The 22934-nt window shown below is 41.1% G+C and overlaps 1 protein-coding gene across 3 annotated transcripts in view; it reads left to right on the forward strand.

The window, feature by feature from the left end:
- The window catches only part of PDE8A (phosphodiesterase 8A), a 126650-nt gene that overhangs the window by 100411 nt on the left and 3305 nt on the right, over nt 1-22934 (forward strand). For all 3 annotated transcript variants that reach the window (XM_033070438.2, XM_033070439.1, XM_033070437.2), the window contains 12 exons: nt 148-218; nt 781-945; nt 3317-3365; nt 3637-3772; nt 5451-5649; nt 8149-8366; nt 9198-9330; nt 12651-12815; nt 13722-13851; nt 14597-16463; nt 16986-17110; nt 22552-22705. In XM_033070438.2, coding sequence (XP_032926329.1) covers nt 148-218; nt 781-945; nt 3317-3365; nt 3637-3772; nt 5451-5649; nt 8149-8366; nt 9198-9330; nt 12651-12815; nt 13722-13851; nt 14597-14703 — 1373 coding nt within the window. In that variant the 3' untranslated portion in view covers nt 14704-16463; nt 16986-17110; nt 22552-22705. The remainder of the gene's footprint in view (nt 1-147; nt 219-780; nt 946-3316; nt 3366-3636; nt 3773-5450; nt 5650-8148; nt 8367-9197; nt 9331-12650; nt 12816-13721; nt 13852-14596; nt 16464-16985; nt 17111-22551; nt 22706-22934) is intronic.

Genomic DNA, 22934 nt, shown 5'->3' on the forward strand with positions numbered 1-22934 from the left:
CAGCCAACATCTCTTTGCCTTGTGCATTCTGCAGTAGGTTGCCTCTGAAAGGCACAGCAGGGTAAGCAGGAAAGGCCTCAGGAGTTGCTGGCTGCTCCTCCTTGTCTCTGCAATCAGGGTACCAATTCTGCTCTGTTTTGCACACAGGCAGCTCCCAGCGGCGCCGCTCCTCCATGGCCAGGGTCCATTCCATGACAATCGAGGCTCCCATCACCAAGGTAATGTCACAGCTGTGCTGTGCTGCCCACTGGGCCATGAGGCTCCAGGACAGCACCAGCCTCGGGTGCAGCTCCTTCCCTGTTCCACCTACCCGCTGCTGCAGCTTCCAAAAGGCAGATACTCTGAACTAAGAGCTCCCAAACCTGCTTGGTAGAGTGTCCTCCATGGGGTCAGCCCTCACATGATCCTTCTTAAGAAGGAGCTGGATTTCCTCCTTCTTACTTATGCACTGTCAAGTGCTTTCTGAAACCATTCAAGGATTTGTCAAAAAACAGCTCTTTAACAAATTGCAGAAGGCAAGTGGGAGTTACATTAAATCCATTCAGAGACATTTTGAGGCTGTGCCTTGGAGGGGAAAGTCATTAATAAGATTGCTGTATTTAAGGCCATGATCTTATTCCCAGAGCCAGTAGCAAACATCAGTGTTTCATTTTGATTTTCCCCCATGCGGATTAAAGTTTCAGATCTTGTTATTTCCCTGAGTTTTCCACAGTAATTAATGAGTGTGTCTGTTTTTTCAAAATCACTTCTAAGTTCACAATATGTCTGATGCTACATTAGGTAATAAACATCATCAATGCTGCACAAGAGAGCAGTCCCATGCCAGTTGCAGAAGCTTTAGACCGGGCTTTGGAGATTTTAAGAACCACTGAATTGTACTCTCCACAACTGGGGACAAAAGATGAGGATCCACATACAAGTGACCTTGTTGGAGGGTTAATGACAGTAAGTACTTACTGCCACAAACAGCTCTTGATTAATGTTCACTGCCTGATTTTCCCAGTTACTTGATCTTTATCATCTGCCATGTGCTCTGCCACTGCAATGCCAAATTTTCAGGAAGAACTGCACAAGTCTTTTTGTTGACTTTCTCCCCCTACTTGAATAATGTAGCTCTGAAAATGGGAAGAAAATTGACCAACCTGTTTAAAACATTAGTTTATCTAAAAATGGAAAGGAAAAACAGGTTTTTTTCTCAATGTGATTCATTTGAGTAAGGTATAGATGGGAGAGGAAGGAAGAAAGAAAGATAACCAGATACTTGTATTTATTAATGAGGATTAGAATGACATGGTTTTGGGGGGCTTTTCAGTCTAGCAAAAGAATGTGTTCTCAAAATAATGCAAAATACATTTTTTTTGTTGCTGTTTCTTGGATTACATTTGTAGCATAGTACCCAAAGTTGAACAAAGGGCACATAGTGAAGAAGCAAGAACTGAACCCAAACCTTCAGAGCCTGGAGTCTGACCCCCCATTCATTTAGATGAATGTTACCTGTGCCCTAAGGATATGTGTTCTCGTTAGTCTGTAGGTTGCTTATGAAAGGTTACATCAGGAAAAAAATTTACCATGTAGTGGACACAAAAGCTCACAAGATGTCAGCTTTTCAGAGATGTCTCTGGGCTATTATAATTTCATGGTGGAATTATCACAGTGCCTCTGCAGTATCTGCAGAATCTTCAGATAGTTTATGTGGTTTTTTACCTTTAAAAATACCACAGCAAATATCTAATCAGGAGAAACATGTGGGAGACTCCAAGAATTGCAGGAGAACACCTGAATGGTTCATACTGGATTGTATTTGCCAACTGCGTAGACAAAGTTTATTTATTTATTTGTACTTTAACTGTAAAAATATATGAAGAATATTGATACATATAATCATTAGTCTTGAAGTGAATCTTTTCTCCTGCTGAATACATAAGAGTCCATAAACTTGACTGTTTTCTCCTTTTTGTGGATTGTTGACTCTTACATGCATTTGTATTCTGATTGTATTTGGCCCACGAACATGAAGATAACAATATTGCAAAATATAAACTCCATACTAAAAATAAACCCAAGGCTCTTTCATGGAGCAATAAGAAAAGCTGAGAAAATTAATTTCAGAGCATATGGCATGATATGAGTTTTAAAGTTATTGGAGAGAAGCATTCTTCCATCAAAGGGTCTGCTGAAAACAATTATATTGTTCCATTTGCATTCAGAAGTTATGTCTGAGAAGGAAACAAGTAATATGTTATTGGATTTGAACTCTCAAGCAGGAAGGGCATTTGGAGTTCAAAGATAGATTTACTAGGTATAATTACACCTGCTATTTCAACTCTTAAAAACTAATCTTTGATTCTAAATGATAGGCAGCATCTGGTGACCTAAATATTTGTGTCATAGCAGTTCTAATGAACAGCCACTGTTGTACTCCTTTTTCTTTTAAATCACAGAACTCCAGACTCATTTACTTACAAACATGGAAACAAAAATTGGATATAAGAGCTCTTTTAAGAGCAGATATTCCGTATTCAGATACAGCAGTCACATTTACTTCTTCTGTACTTCATGTGGATAACATTTTTAGTGAGGTGCATTCATGAATTTCTTTTTTAAACACTTTTTTTACATCATGGGTAAACATGAGCTAACAGCTGTAACCTCAAAAGAGCAAGCAGGATTTGGGCCACAGCATTTAGAATTATAAAACAAAAAGTAAATATTAAATGCATAATTCTGTTAGTTTTAATCCATCATCTCAGTGTTCACATCTAGGCATCATGCCAGCATTAAGCCTAGGAGGCATTGAACTGAAGCATAAACAAGCATACGTTCTGTGTGCTAGAAAGGAAGCCTCAGAGCAATTTGTTCCTCTGCAGTCATGAGATTCTTACGCTGCTGAGGTGACTGGATCTGCCAATACCAGGGCAGGAGAGCAGGGAAATGTCTCCATCCACTCCTCCTGCCGCCCACCTTTGCTGGCTGGGGGGAAGCGTGTGGACACACCATGTCTGCTTTGAGGCACAGACCCACATTGGCACACCAATGTCAGACTGCAGTTCTAGACCTCCATCTGCACCTGAGGAACTTTAGTTTTTATCTCTCTGAGTCCATATTGTATCCCCTAGCCTGCAGTTCCTCATCTGTTATGGGCTGTGTGTAAACCAGGCAAACCTGAACAGTACAAGCAAATGGAGAGAGGCAGCTCTGGTGACTGTGAATGCTGCAGTCAGGCTTCTCTGAAGTTGTTGTGCTGCTACTTTGTGTCATCATCTCCTAGACCTGTTGTGCAATACCCTCCATTTAACTTGCAACTTTTATTTAACAGGATGGTTTACGAAGATTATCAGGGAATGAATACATATTGTCAGCAAAACGTAAGTTTGAATTTGTCAGCTACTGAGATCCTAAAACATGTTCAGAAATTAAAGAAGTAGGGGTAATGTGATTAGATGTCCTTTTTTATGAGCTTTTTCTTTTGGTATGGGTTTTTTTTTAATTTATAATGTTTTTCTACAGCATTACTGAGCCGGGTGTTATTACAGAAGACAAAGCATGGTCATTTAGTAAAATTGTATCTCACTATTAAACATACTACTTAATACAGTGTTAATAAATACATGTAGTAATAAGTGTATTCCTCAAAAGAAACTCACCAGGTCGCTGGCAGTCTGAGCTCTCCAATCTCCCTCAATGACATACCCCCACGGATAACACAGGCAATGGAAAATGAGGAGCAGTGGGATTTTGATATCTTTGAACTTGAGGCTGCCACCCATAAAAGGTCAGTAAATACAAGAGCTCATAAACTGAAGTTGCTGAAAAGTGACTTAAATGTCATCCTGTAATCAGATCCTTAAGTTCTCTACCTGTGATTTAAAAACTGAATTAATTTTATTTTCAATGTCAGATGTTTGAAATTTTCTCCTTATCATTTCTAGGTGTGCACGCATCGTAAATATCTTCTATTTCATCATGCACTATTTCCTGCAAATTCCCAGTGCATATAAGTGAAGATTATATATCTTTGATAAATATGTGGTATAATGACAACACAGCATAATTTTTAAAGCCTTCCTTTATTCAGTAATAGAAAAGTTATACAAATCAAATTATTTTCTTGTGGGGATTCAAATTTCCATTATGGCAAACTGCACACAGAGTCAACATGCTGGTCTTGATTTGATCAGTTGATACAGATCAGGTTTTATTTTCTTTCCATGTGATTGGGTAGGTTTTATTCCTGAACAGTTCCAATACAGCCTTTCAGCAGAACTGGGATTAGAGGAAGGTCTTTATTCTAAAATCTCAGCAGGTTACATTTTATGTATAAGCTTAACTGAAAAACATTTACTGATAAAAAGCAATTTCCATCATAGAAGTTTTCAAAAGCAGATCAGCAGCTTTGATAGACTGTATTTCATTAGTAGCAAAGACTCCCCCAAAGACTGTAAATTATTCTTTCTGTTTAAATCCTTGGGTTTATTCTCTGATGCTTATCAACAGTTCCCTTTTGAGTCTAGTTTTGTGCTTTGTCTTAAGTGCAAACATTTGTGAGACACTAATTTGGAGGCCAGATCCTGCAATGAATTGACTATCTTAAATCCTTTGTCAAAATCCCAGATCTGTAAGAGTTTGGAAAATTATTCATAACCAAAGTCTAAGAAAGATATCAGGCACTTAGTTAACAAATATGCACTTCATTTTTATACTGTGGTTTTATGAGCCAAAAAGGTGCTAAACCCGCTAGGGCTTTAGTCTTCTTTAAAATTATTTTATTTTAAATGAAGGTATTTACATCCACTTGCTTCAGGTCTTCTTTCTCTTGCTACGTTTTGATTTCTAAGGAAGAAATACAGATAAGTAATTAAAAAGAAAAATGTAGTCAGTCTGTGTGATTTACAACATTTAATGGGTCCATTGCAGTAACTTAATTAATTGTCTCAGCCACCATGCATGAGATCACCAGGTAGGTCTCTGTGTTCTTACTGATCTGGAGAGACCACAGAGGGACAGAAGAGGTGCTTTGTTGCCTGTACTCTTATTAAAGGTAGTATAATTATGATTGCTTCTTACTGTATTTAAATAATGGCAATTCATTTGTTAAGAGAAGTAAAGTGATTTTCAATGACTCCCAAGTATGAATATATTGCTAGTATTGCCTTAAGTACTAGCAGACATATGGTAATAAAGCCAGGATAATTAATTAAATTTTAGTACATTACAGTTCCCTGGCAGAGAAACCTGGAGACACCTTTGTCTGACACTGGAGGGGATTTAGGGGAATTTGACTTTATGTATGTTACAATTCCAGTATATGGCACAGTAATTCTGTAATGAGTCCATCCACATAATTTCATATGTCATTAGCTAAAAATGCTGTGTGGATTCATACAGTTTATGCTGTATAATATTCTTTCAGCTGCATTCATTTAAAACTTTCTGTTTATTTTTCTCCACAGGCCTTTGGTTTATCTGGGTCTCAAAATATTTGCTCGCTTTGGAATCTGTGAATTCCTAAACTGTTCAGAATCCACTCTGAGGTCATGGTTACAAGTTATTGAGGCTAACTACCATTCCTCCAACTCCTACCATAATTCTACTCATTCAGCAGATGTACTACATGCTACTGCTTACTTCTTGTCTAAAGAAAGAGTAAAGGTGAGTTCACATTTATGAGAAACAGTGTAGGTGGGAAATATGGATGCAATCAATGAAGGATCTCTCAGAAACAGATTCAAAAGCCAAATGTCTGCCCAGTGCCAGCCAGTTTGGTAACTCTGAGGTCAAAGAACTGGGCTGCTTTGCATGAATTCTATGATGTCTCTTGTAGTATGTGTAGAAGGATGGATACTAATATTGCAGAATTGAATAATTCTTGATGGGAGAATAAGAAAACCTTCTTTTCAGGTAAAACTTGTTCATATAGTTAAACCTTCTCAGATAGGTGAGCTAACAACATAATTACTTTAGTGATGGTACATGCCAAATACAGATTTAATGTAATAGATTACCATCTCTTATGCCTTGTGATGGTCATTTTGCAAAAGATTCCCAGGAAAATATAGGCCATACAGTAGGCTATATCACTCACTGGAGAAGATGCCCTGAGGCTTATAGAGACTGCATTGGAGGAGAGTATTGAAAAAAATTACTTGTCAGTACTATAACACCCTCTGGGGTATTACAGCCACAGAATTAATCAGAGCAACTTTTGCTCTCACATGTCCAGACTGGAGAAGGGGAATAAAGCAGTGCTTGGTGTGTATGCAATAGAGTGGTGGGATGTATTTCTGAGTCACAGTCTTGTGTAGAAATTCTGAACTGGCCTGCCGAAGGATAGCAGCAGTGATGGGTACCTGGCTGAGAAATTTGTGACTGTAAACATGCTTCTGACAGCTCATTAAACTGTAGTAATTCCGTTAACTTGGAGCTGCAGCTCATTTGTATGCTCTCCAGAGGCAGATTTACAAATACTTTATGCCAAGTGGGGATAGAATGTCACTGGATTTTTTCAGCCCCTGATTTGCCAGAGGTTTAGCTGGTCTTCCCAAGAATATCTATGAAAAATAGACAAGATCTGGATCCATTTCAATGCCACAGAAGCATGACTGCCTTCTCTTTTTCCAGAATGTTATTTCCATTCCTCTGTAGGCATAGGAAGAGAAAAAATGTTGCAGCAGCAGAAGGAATAGAATCAAAGTTCAGAATTCTTCTCTCTTTATCTTTTTAAATATATAGCCCAGCTGCTTCTGTGTTACTCAGAGTTCAACTTAACCTAAACACAGAAGGCCCAATTCTGCCATTGAAATTCATGCAGAGAATATTTTTTTTGGTGATTTGAACTCAGTTCAACTTGCCTAAGAAAATTTTCTGTCTCCCAAATTAAAGCCATATTCTCAGAATCATTTCCAATTCTGTGCCATGGGAGTTACGATAACAAAGTTAGAATCCTTGACTTGATGTTGGGCATAAAATCACTGTAAATCCCTGTGAAATAAGTGCTGTGGTCCTCCAGGTCAGGCATGCTCATGTTTCTGTCCATTTCTCACCTGCACAGGTCTTTTTCAGCCAGGTTGAATGCTGGTCAGTGTGTCTCTCTGAGGAGAGAGAGCCTGTTCTCAAAATCCCTCTCTCCTAACTTCGTCCCACAAAAATAGAATCCCATGAGCAGCAGCTGAAAGAAAGAAGGAAGAAGCTAACACACAGCAGAGAGTATTTCAGACAATGCTAACTATGAACTAAGACAGAAAGAATTATTTGCCTTCTCCTCTGCTCTTGTGTCTCCTTCATTTGATTAAATTTTTAATATAATTGTTTTGTACCTGTAGTCCTTCACAAATGCTAGTATAAACACAGCACAAAGGCTAGTTTCCAAATGTACATGAAATATTTCTGAGATGTTTGGTTCTTCTTCTCCTTTATGCTATTAATAAGTTATTAACACTTAAGTGTAAAATCTTAAGAGTCAAATAGTTTTGTATGACATGACAGGGTAGATAAAAATAGACATAAAGCAATGCCCATTGCAAGTAGACATAAAGCATGGAGTGCAGCATGCTACCAGAATCAGGATGTGATACAGAAAGTACAGAACATGTGTCATGTAATTTATCCATGGATGCAAAACATCAAATATTCTCCGTAGAATATGCATTAGCTGTAACCCCAGGACACTGTTATTAAAGAATTGGATGTATGAATAACATTCCTTTCAAATTGTAAACCTGGCCAGCACGTAAGTGGAACATGATTAGGACACATTAAATTGCCAAAGGAAATTAAGGGGTCTGGTGGTAATACAGTAATTTTTAGCAGTATTGGTCCTTTTTCCAAGCCAAGTACCTTAACTCCAAGTGAAAGTGGTTTCAGTGTTGCTAGAAAACACAAACTAATTTATTACTTTACATTTGCTTAATTTGATGTGCTGTGACAAAGGTGTGGTTAAGGCAAAATTTCAGACGTACAAAATGGCCAAAAAAGTCATGCCATGTTCAATGAAGCTTATAATGAATTTTCCATTGCTCTGTGTAGAACATCTGACCCTTACTGATCTCCAGAGTTTTGGCTTTTATTCCTCAGCAACTTGGCTTAATCTTATGGACAGAACAGGGTTTCTAATGAGTCTGCCAGGAAAACTAAGCACCCTTCTATTTTCAGCAAACTCTGGATCCGATTGATGAGGTTGCGGCGCTCATTGCAGCCACAGTGCATGATGTGGATCACCCAGGAAGAACAAATTCCTTCCTGTGCAATGCTGGCAGCGAGCTGGCAATCCTCTACAACGACACGGCCGTGCTGGAGAGCCACCACGCTGCCCTGGCTTTCCAGCTCACCACCCGCGATGGCAAATGCAATATCTTCAAAAACATGGAGAGGTGAGCTCAGCCCCCAGGGGCCGTGTCTGCCTAAATACATCTCTCACTTCTTTCTGTGTAACATGAGGCAAACAAGCATCCTAGAAGAGAGCAGTGCCTGGTGGAGAACAATCCATGCCCCTGTGAAATTTGCTTCTAAAAGAGTAGAATGTTTGTGTTTGTTCTGCCAAGACTTCTGAGTAATTCCCTGCTGTCACTTTCTCCTGTCCATAAAAAGGCAGACCCTACCTAAGGGACTTAATGTAAATCTTAATGTGAGCGAGTCTAGAAGAGTTATTTTGTGTCATTGGATGCAGAGAGCAAGCTATGGCTGGGTGGGTAGAGAACAAGGAGAAAAAGAGCCACAGAGCATCATTCAAAAATAAAGTGCCTTGTTGCAGTGTGAAGGATAATGAAGGACCTGTTGCTCTTGTAGCCTCAGAGAAGCATTTAGGGCAAGGATGTGACCATTGCCTTAGTTCTGTAAGGAGAAAAATATTGCTGAAAACTTGACTGGAGAGTGAGCTATGCTGAGTATCTGTGCTAAAAGCCTTGGGAACATGCAGGTGTGACATGTCCTAGCAGCCTCCTAAGCAGCTGGTGCCTCTGTTCTGCCCAGCTCTGGGACTGTTTCTCCTAGAGATCCAGTCATGCCTGGTGCACATATGTCTCTACACACCAAAGGTACTCCATCTAACAGAGATGCAGCTGCCCAAGCCTTTTTTACTGATCTTTCTTCCCCTAGCACCTCTCTCCAACAGGAATGGTGTGTTGCATTTTTGTTAGAGTTGTTTTAGCAACCAGCCCTTTGTGACCCAGCCAGCATTCTTAATTGTTTCCTTCTTTAAACAGGAATGAGTATCGAACCCTTCGCCAAGTCATTATTGACATGGTCTTAGCAACAGAAATGACAAAGCACTTTGAGCATGTCAACAAGTTTGTCAACAGCATTAATAAACCCTTGGCAGCGCTAGAAGAAAATGGGGTAAGCAACACTGCAAGTCCTCCTTAAAATGCCTAGGCAGGGACTGGGAACCCTTGGCAGTGGGAAATTCCCACATGGTGTTCTGAGAAAGTTTATCAGAAATGTGGAGAAAGAGGCTGGAGATTTATCTTTCACTTCTGAGTTTGAATCCTCTTCTGCTTAACATGGTTGTCACTCATTTTGAGGGTGAGAGGGACTCACTTGGATCCTATTAATATCACAGTGCTGTGATGTCATACTTGGAACCAGGACCCTGGGCTGTATGTTTTCATGTAAAAATGTCATTTTGATTAACCCAGTCACTCCCATGGACAGAGTGGCAAGACTGGGCATTGTTGTTGGCAATTTCCGCAAAGGAGACAAGGTTTGCTTCAAAGCAGAGGCTGAATTGCATCCCTCCCAAGGGGACATGCAGGGGGTGCAGCATAAGGGCAGGCCTGTGGGCTGGCATGTGGTACATTCTCTGGGAATAAGGGCTCTCAGCCCCCAGTGCTGCCTGGCAGCATTCATGGGGTTTCTGTCTGCTTTCTTTTTTAATCTTTAAAATAAATGGTGGTGACATTATGTATCATATAGACATAATCAATAGCCATCTGGAACCCCATGGACACAAAGAAATTGCCTGTTAAGAAGTCTTTCTGAAAAACCACACCAGTTTCAGTAACAGCTTCAACCAGCAGTTTTGTTGCCAGTAAGAGCAGTGTATAATTTTGTTGGAATGATTTTTGCAAAGAGAAGACTTGCAGAAATTGTTATGATAAAGTTTGCATCGGTGGCAACATCATGTCGGAGCCGTAATGGTTTTCTGTATTTTCTTACCATGTTTTTTAGAAAACCACATTTATGACTGTTGTGTGTAATGGGGGAAGTGCAGTCTTTTTATTATCTGAGAGTGGGGAGAAACAGGTCTTGTTCCTTCACCCATGAGAAGCAGACTGGATCTTAATTGGAGAATTGTGCCTTTGTCCACAGGAGTGTAGGCTAGAATTAGCTTTGTTCTTGGCACCCAGCAATGCTAATGGGAACTCTGTGACTGTGAAGCCAAAGTCCCAGTAGGACACTGGTTGTACTGAATAAATTAGAAGGATGTTAAGCTCCCAGCTGGACAGCCTCTCTGGATGAGCATAGCAGCATCAGTGCAGGAGAACAAGGCAGCAGCTGCTGCTGGCTGTAGTGCACTGCATTGGCCCTTGGAGTGTGTGACTCTGCAGTGCTCCTGGTCCTGCTGAAGGGCTCTGCACGGGCCTGGCTGGGTGTGCAGTCACTCCTCCCAGCCCCCAGGGTTGGGATGCAGCAGGTGTTTGAGCAGCAGCATCCATCCAAAGAGCCAAACTCCTCTTCTTGCCTTATACAGAGATCTGAAGAGCTGGTACTGCTGAAGAACAGGGCTTGGACCTGTACAATCAGAGAGTAAAACCACAAACAGGGACATAGAAAAATGAAATAAAAGTTTAGTTCTACCCTTAAGCCCCAGAGACTGCAGGGAAATTATCTGCCCCACAAGGTATTTCTGATTCACAGCAAATTGTACCCAGGGATGGGAAGAAAGAGAAATAATACATAATTTCTATCGAAAACAAGAAGCAAAATGTTCCCCTTCTTTCAGCTGGGAGTTTCAGTTTGGCAAGTTCCTATTAAAAGGCCTGTAGTATGTGAGTGGGTAAAGCAAATTATTTACTGTGCTGAGCAGAACGACACTGTCAGCCCCTCTTTCAAGTCTGTTGTCCCTCTGGCTGCAGCAGCAGTGTGTGTTTTCTGGCCTGGATTTCCAGTCATGGTGGTGACTCAGTGTAGTGTTTGCAGGCTGAGCTGCCAACTGCCTGTTCCAAATGGGACAGTTCCACTTCATTTTTTTATTTATTATTTTTATACAAATTTGTTCAAAGAGCCATGCTGAGAAGCTGCTCTGTATGTTTCCTTTCTGCTTTTGTTTCATAAACTGAAAAAAATCCTTTCCAGCTCCAGCATCCTTTATCCTCCCGTTTCCCCTTATGATGTCACCTAAGCTATGACAGGAAGCCAACATCTGACATGCAGAGACACCTCTGCACTCTGAGCAGGATGCTGGGACTAAGCATTAAAACATTTTATTCCCAAGACATCTGCATCCAGCAAGCAGAGCTGTGCCTTTGGTTTGAACAGATCTCAGAGGTGAACATCCTTTCTTGATTTTTGATACCTACTAGGATATTCTCTACTATCTAAAATCTCTAATTTTCCATACCTAATTTCCATACTTGTGTTTCTGGACCTTCCATCACTTTATGTTGGCTTTCTCATATATAATTTTTCCACTTTGGAGGTGTATACATCTTACTTTGTTTCTTCTGTTTTCCTTTCCACATAGCTAAAAACGAGGGAAAATAATTGGTTTGTTCATCTTATTTTAGTGAGAACTGTGGAGCTGGTATTTCTGAGCCCTTTCTATACTATCAAATAGTTTTTTTATGACTGTCACTTTCTTCCTTTAGGAAGAACTTTCTTCCCCACAAGAATTTTCTTCTGAAAAATGTCATGATTATTCTGACCTAATAAAGGGTCAGAATGTTTCTGCTGCTTTGTATCTCCCTCTTTGTACAAAACACTTCAGGAACTGGTAGCACATTATTATTGTCATTATTGTTTGTTACTGCTCTGACTGTAGAGCAAGACCTTGTTAGGTGCCAGAGAAGTATTGTATGTTCCTTGCTTCAAAGAGTTTCTATTCTGAGTAGACAGCATTGTAAGCTGCTGTACCAGTCCATCCTTAAAGGGTCCAGCAACAAGGGAAGGGAATGAGGAACGTGCCTGGGAGGCAATGTGGGATCTGACTCTCTGAACAGCAGCAGTGCTGTCAGAATGATTGATAAGCTGATGGGGTTTGTGTGCCAAGAGTGACTCTGCATCTTGGGTCAGTCCCTCTTTTCAAACCAACTATTCCACTCTTAATGTGCAAGTCCATTAATCCTTGGGTTTCAGCAGAGTTACATTTTTCTGCCTACAGGGTCCTCATCACTATGTGTGTAGTGATGAATTGATCCTATCCTCACTTTTAAGAAGGCAGATAAGGAATAGAGGGATTAGATGACTTGCCCAAAGATGTCCAAGAGATCTATCACAAAGACAGTGACTGAATCCAGAAACTGGAGTTCAGTGCTAGCTCAGAGCTGTGGCTAACTTTCATAATCCACCTATAAATTCAGTTAGACATCAAATCTGGTAGCCAGTAGCAGGAATGATCCCTGTAGGATGTGCTGAAAGCATTCCCAAAGCACAAAATCTTTTGATTTAGTGCATGGAGACCTTGCTAATGGATTGTTTTTAACTCTTAAATGTTACAGAATAATGGTGATGGAGAGTCAATCAAAACTGTTCTCAGGTCTCCTGAAAACCGGATCCTTATCAAACGCATGTTGATAAAGTGTGCTGACATTTCCAATCCATGCAGACCCAGAGAACAGTGCATAGAATGGGCTGGACGCATCTCTGAGGAGTACTTTGCACAGGTAAGGCAGCTAAATCAGGCTGCTGAAACTGCAGGTGAGCATCTCTTCAAAAGGGAGGAGAAGGGTGCCAGTGTCACAGAGTATCTCAGGCTGCATTGTGTAATGTGAAAAATAACAACCTTTTTATTTTAAGTGATGGGTATTACTCATGCTGATACACAACTAGATGCCTTCAGAGAGATGAAAGTTGACAACTTCTATTGTAGTTTCTGAAAAATTTAAGCTTTCAAGTTGTTCAGTTTGGAACAGGGCTTTTTGAGCCTTGTCTGCAAATGGACCCCTATCACATGAGACAGAGCAAGGATTCCTTCTGTACCCACATGCTGGCTTTGCCTCGGGAATAGGATCATCAGGTTCTAGAGTTTGGATGGGAGCAGCACTCACTCAAAGAAATGCTGTAAGCCCTCAGCTTACAACTGTGCTGAGGAAAGGTTTTAGGAAGATGTGGAAAAAGAGAGGGCAATCATCATTACATATGATAGACCAAACTCTGCAGTTGGAACTTGGCTCCCCAAGCAAGGGGTAAGAAAATAAAAAAGATACTTTGCCATCTCTGAGTGGGACAGATGACTGCTTTTATCAGAGATTGAAAATGGTTGAGCAGCTCTTAGGTCCAAAGCAGTCATAACTTGGTAATATGTGAAGTTACTTAGCATCAGCTTGTGTGCAGATGCAGAAGGTAAATACATCCCTTTGTGGGAACCACTGGAAGGCTCTATTTGTCTGCTGTTTTACTGAAACTGAACAACTAGGTGCTTAAGATTAGGTTGCTGCTGCTTCAGATTTGTTCAGGTTCCTCCTTTGATTTAGCAGATGCACACTCTCGTCAGTGCCAATCAATCTGCTACTAAAAGAAGCCCATTAACAGAATGTGTCTTAGATGAATAATTGCCAATTTTTTTGCAGACTGATGAAGAAAGGAGGCAAGGTTTACCTGTTGTCATGCCAGTTTTTGACAGAAATACTTGCAGCATCCCTAAATCCCAATTATCATTCATTGATTACTTCATTATTGATATGTTTGATGCCTGGGATGGTAAGCAAAACTCTTCTGTTTCCTGATATGAACATTTTGTGAACATTTGAAACTGCTGTGATAAAAAATACCTTTTTTATGGCTCCTAAATAAAGGGAGAGAAAAGGGAAGATTCCTGCAGTTCAAGTAAGATTAATAACTTTATTATTGCTTGTAAGTATTGCTACAAGCAATTCTCATGGCTTGTCTTTAATATACTAGATTCAGGCAATCTTTAAATTTTTTAACTTGCTTCTCTGTAAATGGAGAACAGAACACATTCTCTTTGATAGCTCTTTGAGCATGGTCATTTTGTCCGTGTTAATATTGGTTATTCTTCAAGGCAAATTTCTACAGTCTGGAAACTGCTTGGGGGAGTAACTGTTTCCTTCCAAGTGCTGCCTCCATGGTAAAAGTGGTCAGAAATGTGACTCTCCTGAATGCCAGATCATGACATGTGACTGAGGTTTGATGGGGCTGGATAATTAGAGCCATAATTAGCTGTGCCCCTCCTGGAAAACTGTGTTCCATTGCTGGGACTTGCAATACCAGTATTAAGTAGATTTACAGAACAGTTCTCAGTGGCCTGAGTGCTACACAAGTGCTGAGAGCTATACAGCCAAAACTATTTCAAGCATCAGCATGACAAATTTAAGCTTTTCTACTTAACACAGATGCCCAGACATTTCAAGTGATACTTAAGCAGACAGAATCTGTGACTATTTCAGTTCTGAAAACTCAATGCTCTTTGCCCTTTTTTCCCTAGCATTTGCAGACCTGCCAAATCTGATGGAGCATCTGAATAATAACATTAAATACTGGAAAGGACTGGATGGAAGGAACCTGCGAGTCCTTCGACCACCACCAGAATAGCAGTTAGACCATGATGTGTCATTCACGAGCCAGATGCATATTTATTCAAGCTCACTTGTATCTGTGTGAATTCAGATTTGTTTTGGTCTCTTCAGTATTACAGTAAAGCTAGCCCATGCACTTGGGGAACTTTCACATTCAAGAGAACACGAGGTCAGCAGTTGACTTCCACAAAGTACCGTGTGTGGACTCGGATGGAATCAGCCCACCAAGTGGAATTACACTGGATTGCTGCAGTACTTGTACTGAAGAGGGTTTATTATGAACATACTTCTGCAACATCTTCATACCAGCATGTGAAGCTGGAAGACCTTGAAGAGAATCCTCATAAAAAGGACATTCACTAGAAGTTTATCTATTGATAGAGACTCACAGCTTTTATGACAAAGCTACATGCTTTTTATAAGCACTTAAGACAGTTATGTAGAACAATCAGACATTTAAAATGCAACTGTCTATGAAAGAATTTTTGATCTATGAAAAATAGATGTACTGTATTTTTTCACATCACAGAAGGTGCAATCATTCACTTCTGAGCACTACTGAAAGTGAGTTCTCCTTAAGAAATTTAGTAGCAAATGTAAAAAATAACACGAGAATTTTTGAGGTTGATCGTTAGCATCTATGATTAAAATGTTATGTTTTATTTATTTTGTTAGATGTTCAATATTTTCTATGAATTTATAAATACTTAAAAGCCAAAGCCAACTTTAGATGCATTATAAATTTACATGATTCATACTCATTAATATACATTTAATTGATGTACAGACCTTTTATTTTCATAATGCAAATACAAAATACTATACAATGATACATTTTTATTGCACTGTAAGGATAGATGTGTATGTTTAAATATTGTCTGATTTATGTTAATTAAAGTAAGTTTTATTAAAAAGGTCTCACTTGAGAATAGTAGAATAAACAAGAACTGTATACTGTCTGAACACCAGAACTGCAGTAGTTCTCCCACAAACCAGTGAGGACCACCTGACCTTCTCTTGGCTACAAAAATAATAATATGTTGGAACTCTTTGTTTTCTCCCATGGCATTTTATGACTGAATTCCCTGTTAAAGTCTGCCTTATTTTATATAGTATTTCTACAAAGCATTCCACAGCATATATGAAGAGGTGATACTGAACATCTAATGAATTTCAACATTTTATAGCCAATGTATTTTCCTCTGCCATAAAAGAAAAAGAACATAAAACCACCAACAAAAACCTTTAACTCAAGAAGTTTGTAAAGGCTGTGTACCTTCACAATTTGAATGAAACCTTCATAGCAACTACCAGAAAATAATAAAATGTATATTTTAAGAAGTGTCAAGTCCTACCAATTTCATTTGAAATGTATATGCGCTTTGTAGTTTGCAGACTAACAAACACATGAAATTATTTTTTTTAAAAAAAGAAGATACTTTTTGTCTGGGGAAGGGAAAAGTTGAGGGGGTTGAAGTGGCATAAGGGTGATGAAAGGTGGTATGTAGCTGGCAAGCCCATCAGAGCCTTGTGTACCTTTGGACAAGTCTTCTCAGCTACACACAGTGTCACATTGTGCTCCATTGAAGGACTCGAGGAGTGTCCTGTCAGCCTTCCCAGCCAAGAAAGGCATCCAAAGGCACTGAAAGAGTTGCTGACTATTGTTGCTGCAGAGGCAATTGACTTAGAGACATTCTGAACCCTTCCTGAAGAAGCAGAAGCCGGGGAGAGGTGGATGAGGGAGCAGCCAGGGACTGCAGCAGCAGCAGGCTTAAGGTAAGAAATGAAGAGCTGACCTCTCCAGGTGTTACCTGCTTCTGTTTCTCCTTCCTCTCCAAGCCAGTGAGACTGATGTGCTGCCACCATTTATTCCTGTTAGTGTCATGCCTTTCTGCCCTTATCCTGCTTGTATGGTCTCTTTACCTACTCAGGATTCAGTCATGTGCTGTCGGGGCAGGGAATTCCCTTTCATAATTGCATTTAGTTCATTGTTGTGTGCACACTGCCTAAGCCAGGGGGCTCAGATCCTGTGATTGTGCCCCTGTCTCACTGACAGAAGCAGGACAGAAGCTTCTCTGATCAGTCTTCCAGAGGTTCTACAATCAGTGCTGAAGGAGCAGATATATTTTCATTGAAGGCTCAATAAAACAAACATCCTGTTTGCACGGGGAACATGCAGGGAGAGGGAGAGTTGGCTGACAGTTTCCCTGGCAATATTACATGGTATTTCCCTATGCTGTATCTATTGTAACCAGTTGTAATTTGCTACCTAGTATTAATCTCTTCTGTTCCTTGCAGGCTCCTTTGTCTGCATTAGAGGAAAACTGCATCACACCACCAGCATCTCCTCTGCTGATCTGCTGCAATGAGGACGGGAGAGGAAGTGTGGGCATGAGCATGTGAGCCCAGAGACTTGTCTGCAGGTAAAAATCATAGAATCATTTAGGCTGGAAAAGACCTGTAAGATTATGGAATCAACTGTTCCTCCAACACAGCCTGTAACGCTGTGTGGGGTTGTTGTGACCCAAGGGCAGCACCCAGCCCTTGGCTTTACTGAACTTTATGCCACTGGCGTCATTCCATGGCTCCAGCCTGTCCAGGTCCCTCTGCAGAGCTGTCCTACCCTGCAGCAGAGCAGCACTCCCATCCAACTTGGTGTCATTGCAAACTGACTGAGGGTGCACTTGATCCCCTCATCCAGATCCTCAATAAGGATATTAAACAGAACTTCCCAGAAAAAAACATTTCTTCACAAGCATAATTAATATTCTGGGTTATATTAATATATGGTAAGAAGCAGTTTATTTCATCTGCTATAAAAATGCCTGATGTATCGTCATTGAAAAGATGTGATCAATATGATTAATTCCCTGAAATTCACACTGCATCTTTATTTCCTTTACTTGGCCTGCAGAACTGTGCTAATTAACCCTCTCTATAAGCCAGATTTATGTCCATATTGGTGTACAATAATTTCACTTAACATAAAACACTGATTTTCAGCCACTGCAGCTCTGTTCACTCTCCTGTCCAACTAAATTTGCCAAGGACAGATTATAATTAAAATCTGGAACCATGATGCCTGATCTTTCTTCTCACTGAACTTCTCTCTCCAAGCCACACCTCTGAAGCCTTCTGTGCACTGTGAGGCTGTGCCCATTCCATGGGGCTTAATTCCAGGCTGCTGCCCATGCTGTGCGAAGGGCCTTGCTGTGGAGCGATATTAGCTCTAACCTGATATTCACGGCTCCAGGATCCACATTCTTTGGATCCCATTGCAAATGCTTCAGCCATTCCAGATCCCCTTCCTTTATTCTCCAAGATTGCACAGCAACATCACATGCCCTGTGCTCTGAACCCTTTCCAGCTTTTTGAATTGTCACTCAGTGATGGAACTTCTGGGGACAGAAATGGTTTTACTGATGGTCCTTCACCATGGGAGAACACTGGAATAAACAGAGTGTGATTGAAATATTCCCAATTTCAGTTAGCCTGGCAGTCTTATGCAGTGTCTGCACTTGTCATTTGTTCTTGCTTTAATGCTAATACAAGAGTAAATTCCAATGTAGACATGATGAAGGAAAGGTCCTTTATGCGCCTCCAGGGCTTTAGTATAAAGCTTTGTGTTTTAAAACTTAATAAGGTTCAACAATTCAGCATTAAATGACAGAATGACTGGCTCTATTTTCCATCCTGCATGTTTTCTATCAGGTAATCCTGCTTCTAAACCTGGATATCACTGTAGGTGCTTCCAAGTGAACCTGAACTATTATGATCTGTAAAAAATAAGTTGGTTTCTCAGCAAATTGTCTTAGATGAGTATCTATCCCCTTGTATAACATTCAATGTAATAATTGCTTATTCTGACAAAAGGAGAAACCAGACAGGTGGTATGCACAGCTGCCTTTATCACAGGTCTGAAGATGGCTTTCATACTGCAGTTTACCCAATGGCTATATATAAATTAAAAGTCACCTGAAATGTAATGAATGCTTTGTATTTTGTCAAAGTACCTTTTCACCTAGGTGTTTTCTGCTTGTCTCAGTAGAGGAATCATTGATAAAACATTTAAGAAAATGTGTTGTGAACATGAAGGAATTGAGCAATGGCAAAGCCATTCCTGCATAAAAGAAAAGAAAGGATAATAGATATCTAATAATCACTTGCTGGATGCTGAGAAACAGCAGAGGCAAACAGTAATGAGTTGTGTCCTTTAGTGAGACCAGAAGGGTTTGAGTCATGACTCTGCAAGGAGTGCTTTGAAATGAAGTCTCAGAGCTATTCACAAGCTTCAAAACAAATAATCTCTGTGCTGATGTGTGGCATCATGCCTCCAAGGTACAGGGGTCCCAAGGGTGCTGTTAAGTGATAGCAGGACGGAGTGCAGTTTGTCCTGACATGATGTTTAGATGCAGAAAACAAGCTTTCAAATTGCTGCCATGTCCCTGTGCTGCTGGTTCAGAACAAAGAGGGTGTCCAGGTGTTTCAGATGTTTTTTGCTGAAGCTTTGGCTCAGTGGGCAAAAGGCTGTGGCTTAACTCCACTGAATGCTTTTGGTGCCTGCTTTGAATGTTACTTGGGCAAAGTGTCTCATGTTTTCCTTTTTTCCATTTGTTTAACATCTCTAAGACTCTCCTCCCACACTTCCCATGAAAACCTCAGTGGACTCAGCTCTGCAAACCGTGTGAAGCAATGGCAGTTGCCTCTTTAGCAAGCAAGGCAACTGAGTTAGGAAAGGCCAGGGAACCCAGAGCCACTAAGCTAAGTAGCTTTGAGGTTTCTAAATATCTTTGAAGTCCTGGATCTTCAAGCCCTGCCTGTGGTATAACAGTAAGTCTTAGGCCAGGAAACAGTCTTCTGGTCTTCTCATGTTCCACTTTTTCACCCCTCTACCAGCTTCTCTGCTTCCATTTTTCTTTGTAGCTCATTTGCTAGAAGTCTTTGCTTTAACTTCCACTGGCTGAACATCTCCCTCAAACACACAGCCATAATGCTGGGACTAAACCCTGCCTTTCAAACTAACTCTTGGTGCTTACTGCAGCTTTCATCACAAGAAGATCTTTTTCTGACTCAAAGTGAGCCTGGAGAAATACCTTATAATGGCTTCTACAGTGGTAAAATGTGGTAAAACTGTGGATCCATTGGTATCCACAGGCAGAAGGAGAAGACAGAAACAGTTAACTGCAATAGCTTGTGAGCACTGCAGTGCTGCTGGGGCAGTGGGAATATGTGTGCAAGGTCTTTGGTACTGTACTCCCACATGCAAAGTGAAGTTCAGGAGTGTTCCCAGGCACCTCTGCCTTTCAGGTTATGTTAGCAAGCACATGCAGCTGGGGACACTTGTTGAAATTTGAATCTGCCTTTTCTTGGTTTGCTTGCTCCCCCCATCGAGTGGCAAGAGTCATTGCTAGAGCTGAAACTCAGCTCAGCCCATGGTAATTAACAGAAATCACTTAATCCTTTTATTACACAGGTAGTGAAATAGTGCACTAATGCATACAATTTTCAAGAGGAAGTGAAAAAGGTGATTCCTGTCTTTGAAACAAAAGAAGGAATTTAGCCAGTGGGTAATTATTCAAGTGAGAAGTTGGTCCTGTCTGTATTTAATATTCTAGAGTGGTATTTGATGTAAATCCTTCCCAGAGTTCATTACATTAGCTTTTAGCTCAACCTGAGCATGCTGAGTGCCAAGTTCAGCATGCAGCACGTTTTATCACCAAGGAGAATGACGTCAACCTGGTGATCCTGCAGCTCCCCAGCTCAGGGGAGGAGGTATAGCTTTGTCTTCAGCCTAAAGATTGAATGGAATGTATGATAAGATTTTCTTGGTATTTGCAGTGTAAAATGTGTGAGGAATATTGCTTTTTACCTCCAGCAAGATCTATCCCTTTTTGCCTAAAAAAAAAAAAAAAACCAAACAAAAACCAAAAAAAGTTACTTTGCTTGTAATATTATTCTACACAGAAAATGAAAATGTTGCTTTACAGATCCCTAAGCTTTACAAGCAGACTCACAGAGAGCAGAGTGAAGTACTCCTCACCTACAACCAAGGTCTAAAAGCGAGCAGCTTCTCCCAGGCCCTCAAAATCCACGCTGGCAGACTCAGTGCCAATGTGCTGTCCCCTGTTGTGACAGATCTCTGACGAGGCAAGGTCAGAAAGTGCAAAGTTTTAGCTGCTCTATCATGCCAGAAACAAAACCCCAAACACCAACCAACCAATCAAAAACCACACAAACCCCAACAACAACAGAAAAAACAAACTACCCAAAGCGTTGTTTTAAAATAAGCTGTTTTAAATAAACAATGTTCTTTGAACCACAGCAGAGTACATACGTAACGATGTTTGTTAAGTAAATATCAGTGACATGTTTCAGTCTGGCTCAGTATCAGCAAAGTGATATTTGTGTTGCTTTTGTTGTAATAAGAGTCAGCCGTGTTTGTAGAAGGTGGTCCAGAAAGAGGGACTTTGGATTTGGGGTTTTCTTTCTTTCATCTGCCTACCAGTAGCCCCACTGTGGGACTTAGAAGTGAAAGTCCTTCCCAATGCATTGAATTTGGTGAAGTTATACTTAATTCCATGGGCTCAGCTCTGTTCATCATCTGCCTCATGAGTGTTACTTCTTACTCATGGATCTACTTGTTAGATAATTTTGTGTTTCTGAAGGAAATCTGTCCTAAGTCTGGATGCAGATATATGGTCACATTATTATAGTGTGATAATATACACAGTGCTGTGGCTGAGCAAAGTTCAGACGTACTTCTACCTCTTCTGATCAGATGCACCCTGAGCTTGAATTTTCTTCTTGTGCTGCAAGCAGAGAGAGCCAGAGAGCCTCACACAGGGCTGCTCTTACTGCTTTGCCACCGTGCTGACCAGTCATGAGATATTTGCAATGTGCAAAACTCCACTGAGAGACTGAGACAGCACCACATGGCCCAAAAGCCAATGGCTGCTTTTCCATTTGCAGCAAAACAAATAAACAAAACCCCTAAAGCAAACAAAAAACCCAAACAAACAAAAACCAAACCACAATCAGTTTCTAATTTAAACAGCTGTTTATATAGGTGTTTGTATCTTTGTCTATTCTTTGACCTTTTGGTTTAACTCTTTTAAGACACAGATATGAACTCTAAGGTTAGTGCACAGAGGAATGCAAAGCAAGAGAACAGGTTGTAACAATGATGCTGAATTCGAAATTCTCTACCAGAAACAAAGGGGTTTTTTTCTGTCGGACAGGCTGTGAGGAAGTCAGACTGATCCATAAGTGTCCTTTCCAGTTATGTGAATATAAGCTATCTCTTTGGGCATGTTCAGAAATTTTGGGCTTTAAAAATCCGTATTGTAAATTACATGCTTCCATGTATGAGAGGCAAAATGTTTATTTTATCAAGCATTTTGTTACACAGACTATGAAATATGTCTGACACACAATAGAGTTCTATTACAACAGCCTGGCTGCAGCTTTCACATCAGCACAAGGCAGGAGGTGTTGGGGTTGCCCCAGGCACCACCTGAAGATTCACTTTCCAATATCAGAGAGGGAATGTAAAGGAATTTTGTTTAGAGATTGAGAGAAAACTAGAGTGTGTTCAACTGGCTGCAAAATAGCTCCAAGGCAAGGGAGTTAACCGTGCCACATCCAGCCCAGCCTGGATGGGGGCGGCCGTGCAGGCCATTTGGGAGCTGTGAACACCCATCTCAGGGCTGAGGAATAGCAGCTTTGTGAACTCCCATCTCAGGGCTGAGGAATAGCAGCTTTGTCCTGCCCCGGTCCTGCTGGTGGAGACCCAGGAGCTGCTGAGAGCTGGTGGCTGTCCCTCAGCCTTGACAGGGCTGTGTTATTCTCGTGTTTCACTCTGCAGGATCAAGCACACACTATGGGAAGGCATGGAGATGGACAGGCACAGCAGGTGCTGCACGGGATGGTGGCTGCTGGAGGCAACATCAGCTGAGTGTGGATGGAGCCATCCCTGGGAAAGCCGCTCCATGGCCCAGCCGAGCGCAGGCAGGGCTCAGGTGGGTACCGAGCTCGGCTTGGTCCGTAGTGTCTGGGGAAAAGGCTGCGCTCGTGAGGCCACGGCTGCGGGAACACGGCTGCCGGAACACGGCTGCGGGAACACAGCTCCCACCCCGGGGAACCTCCAGCGGTCTCTCCCCCGGCGAGGCGCTGTCCAGTCACAGGAAGGGAGGAAGGGAGGAAGGGGAGCAGGAAGGCAGCAGGAAGGCGGTGCCCGCCCTCTCCCCG

Source organism: Catharus ustulatus, chromosome 12 (genome assembly GCF_009819885.2).
Source record: "Catharus ustulatus isolate bCatUst1 chromosome 12, bCatUst1.pri.v2, whole genome shotgun sequence".
Taxonomy (NCBI): domain Eukaryota; kingdom Metazoa; phylum Chordata; class Aves; order Passeriformes; family Turdidae; genus Catharus; species Catharus ustulatus.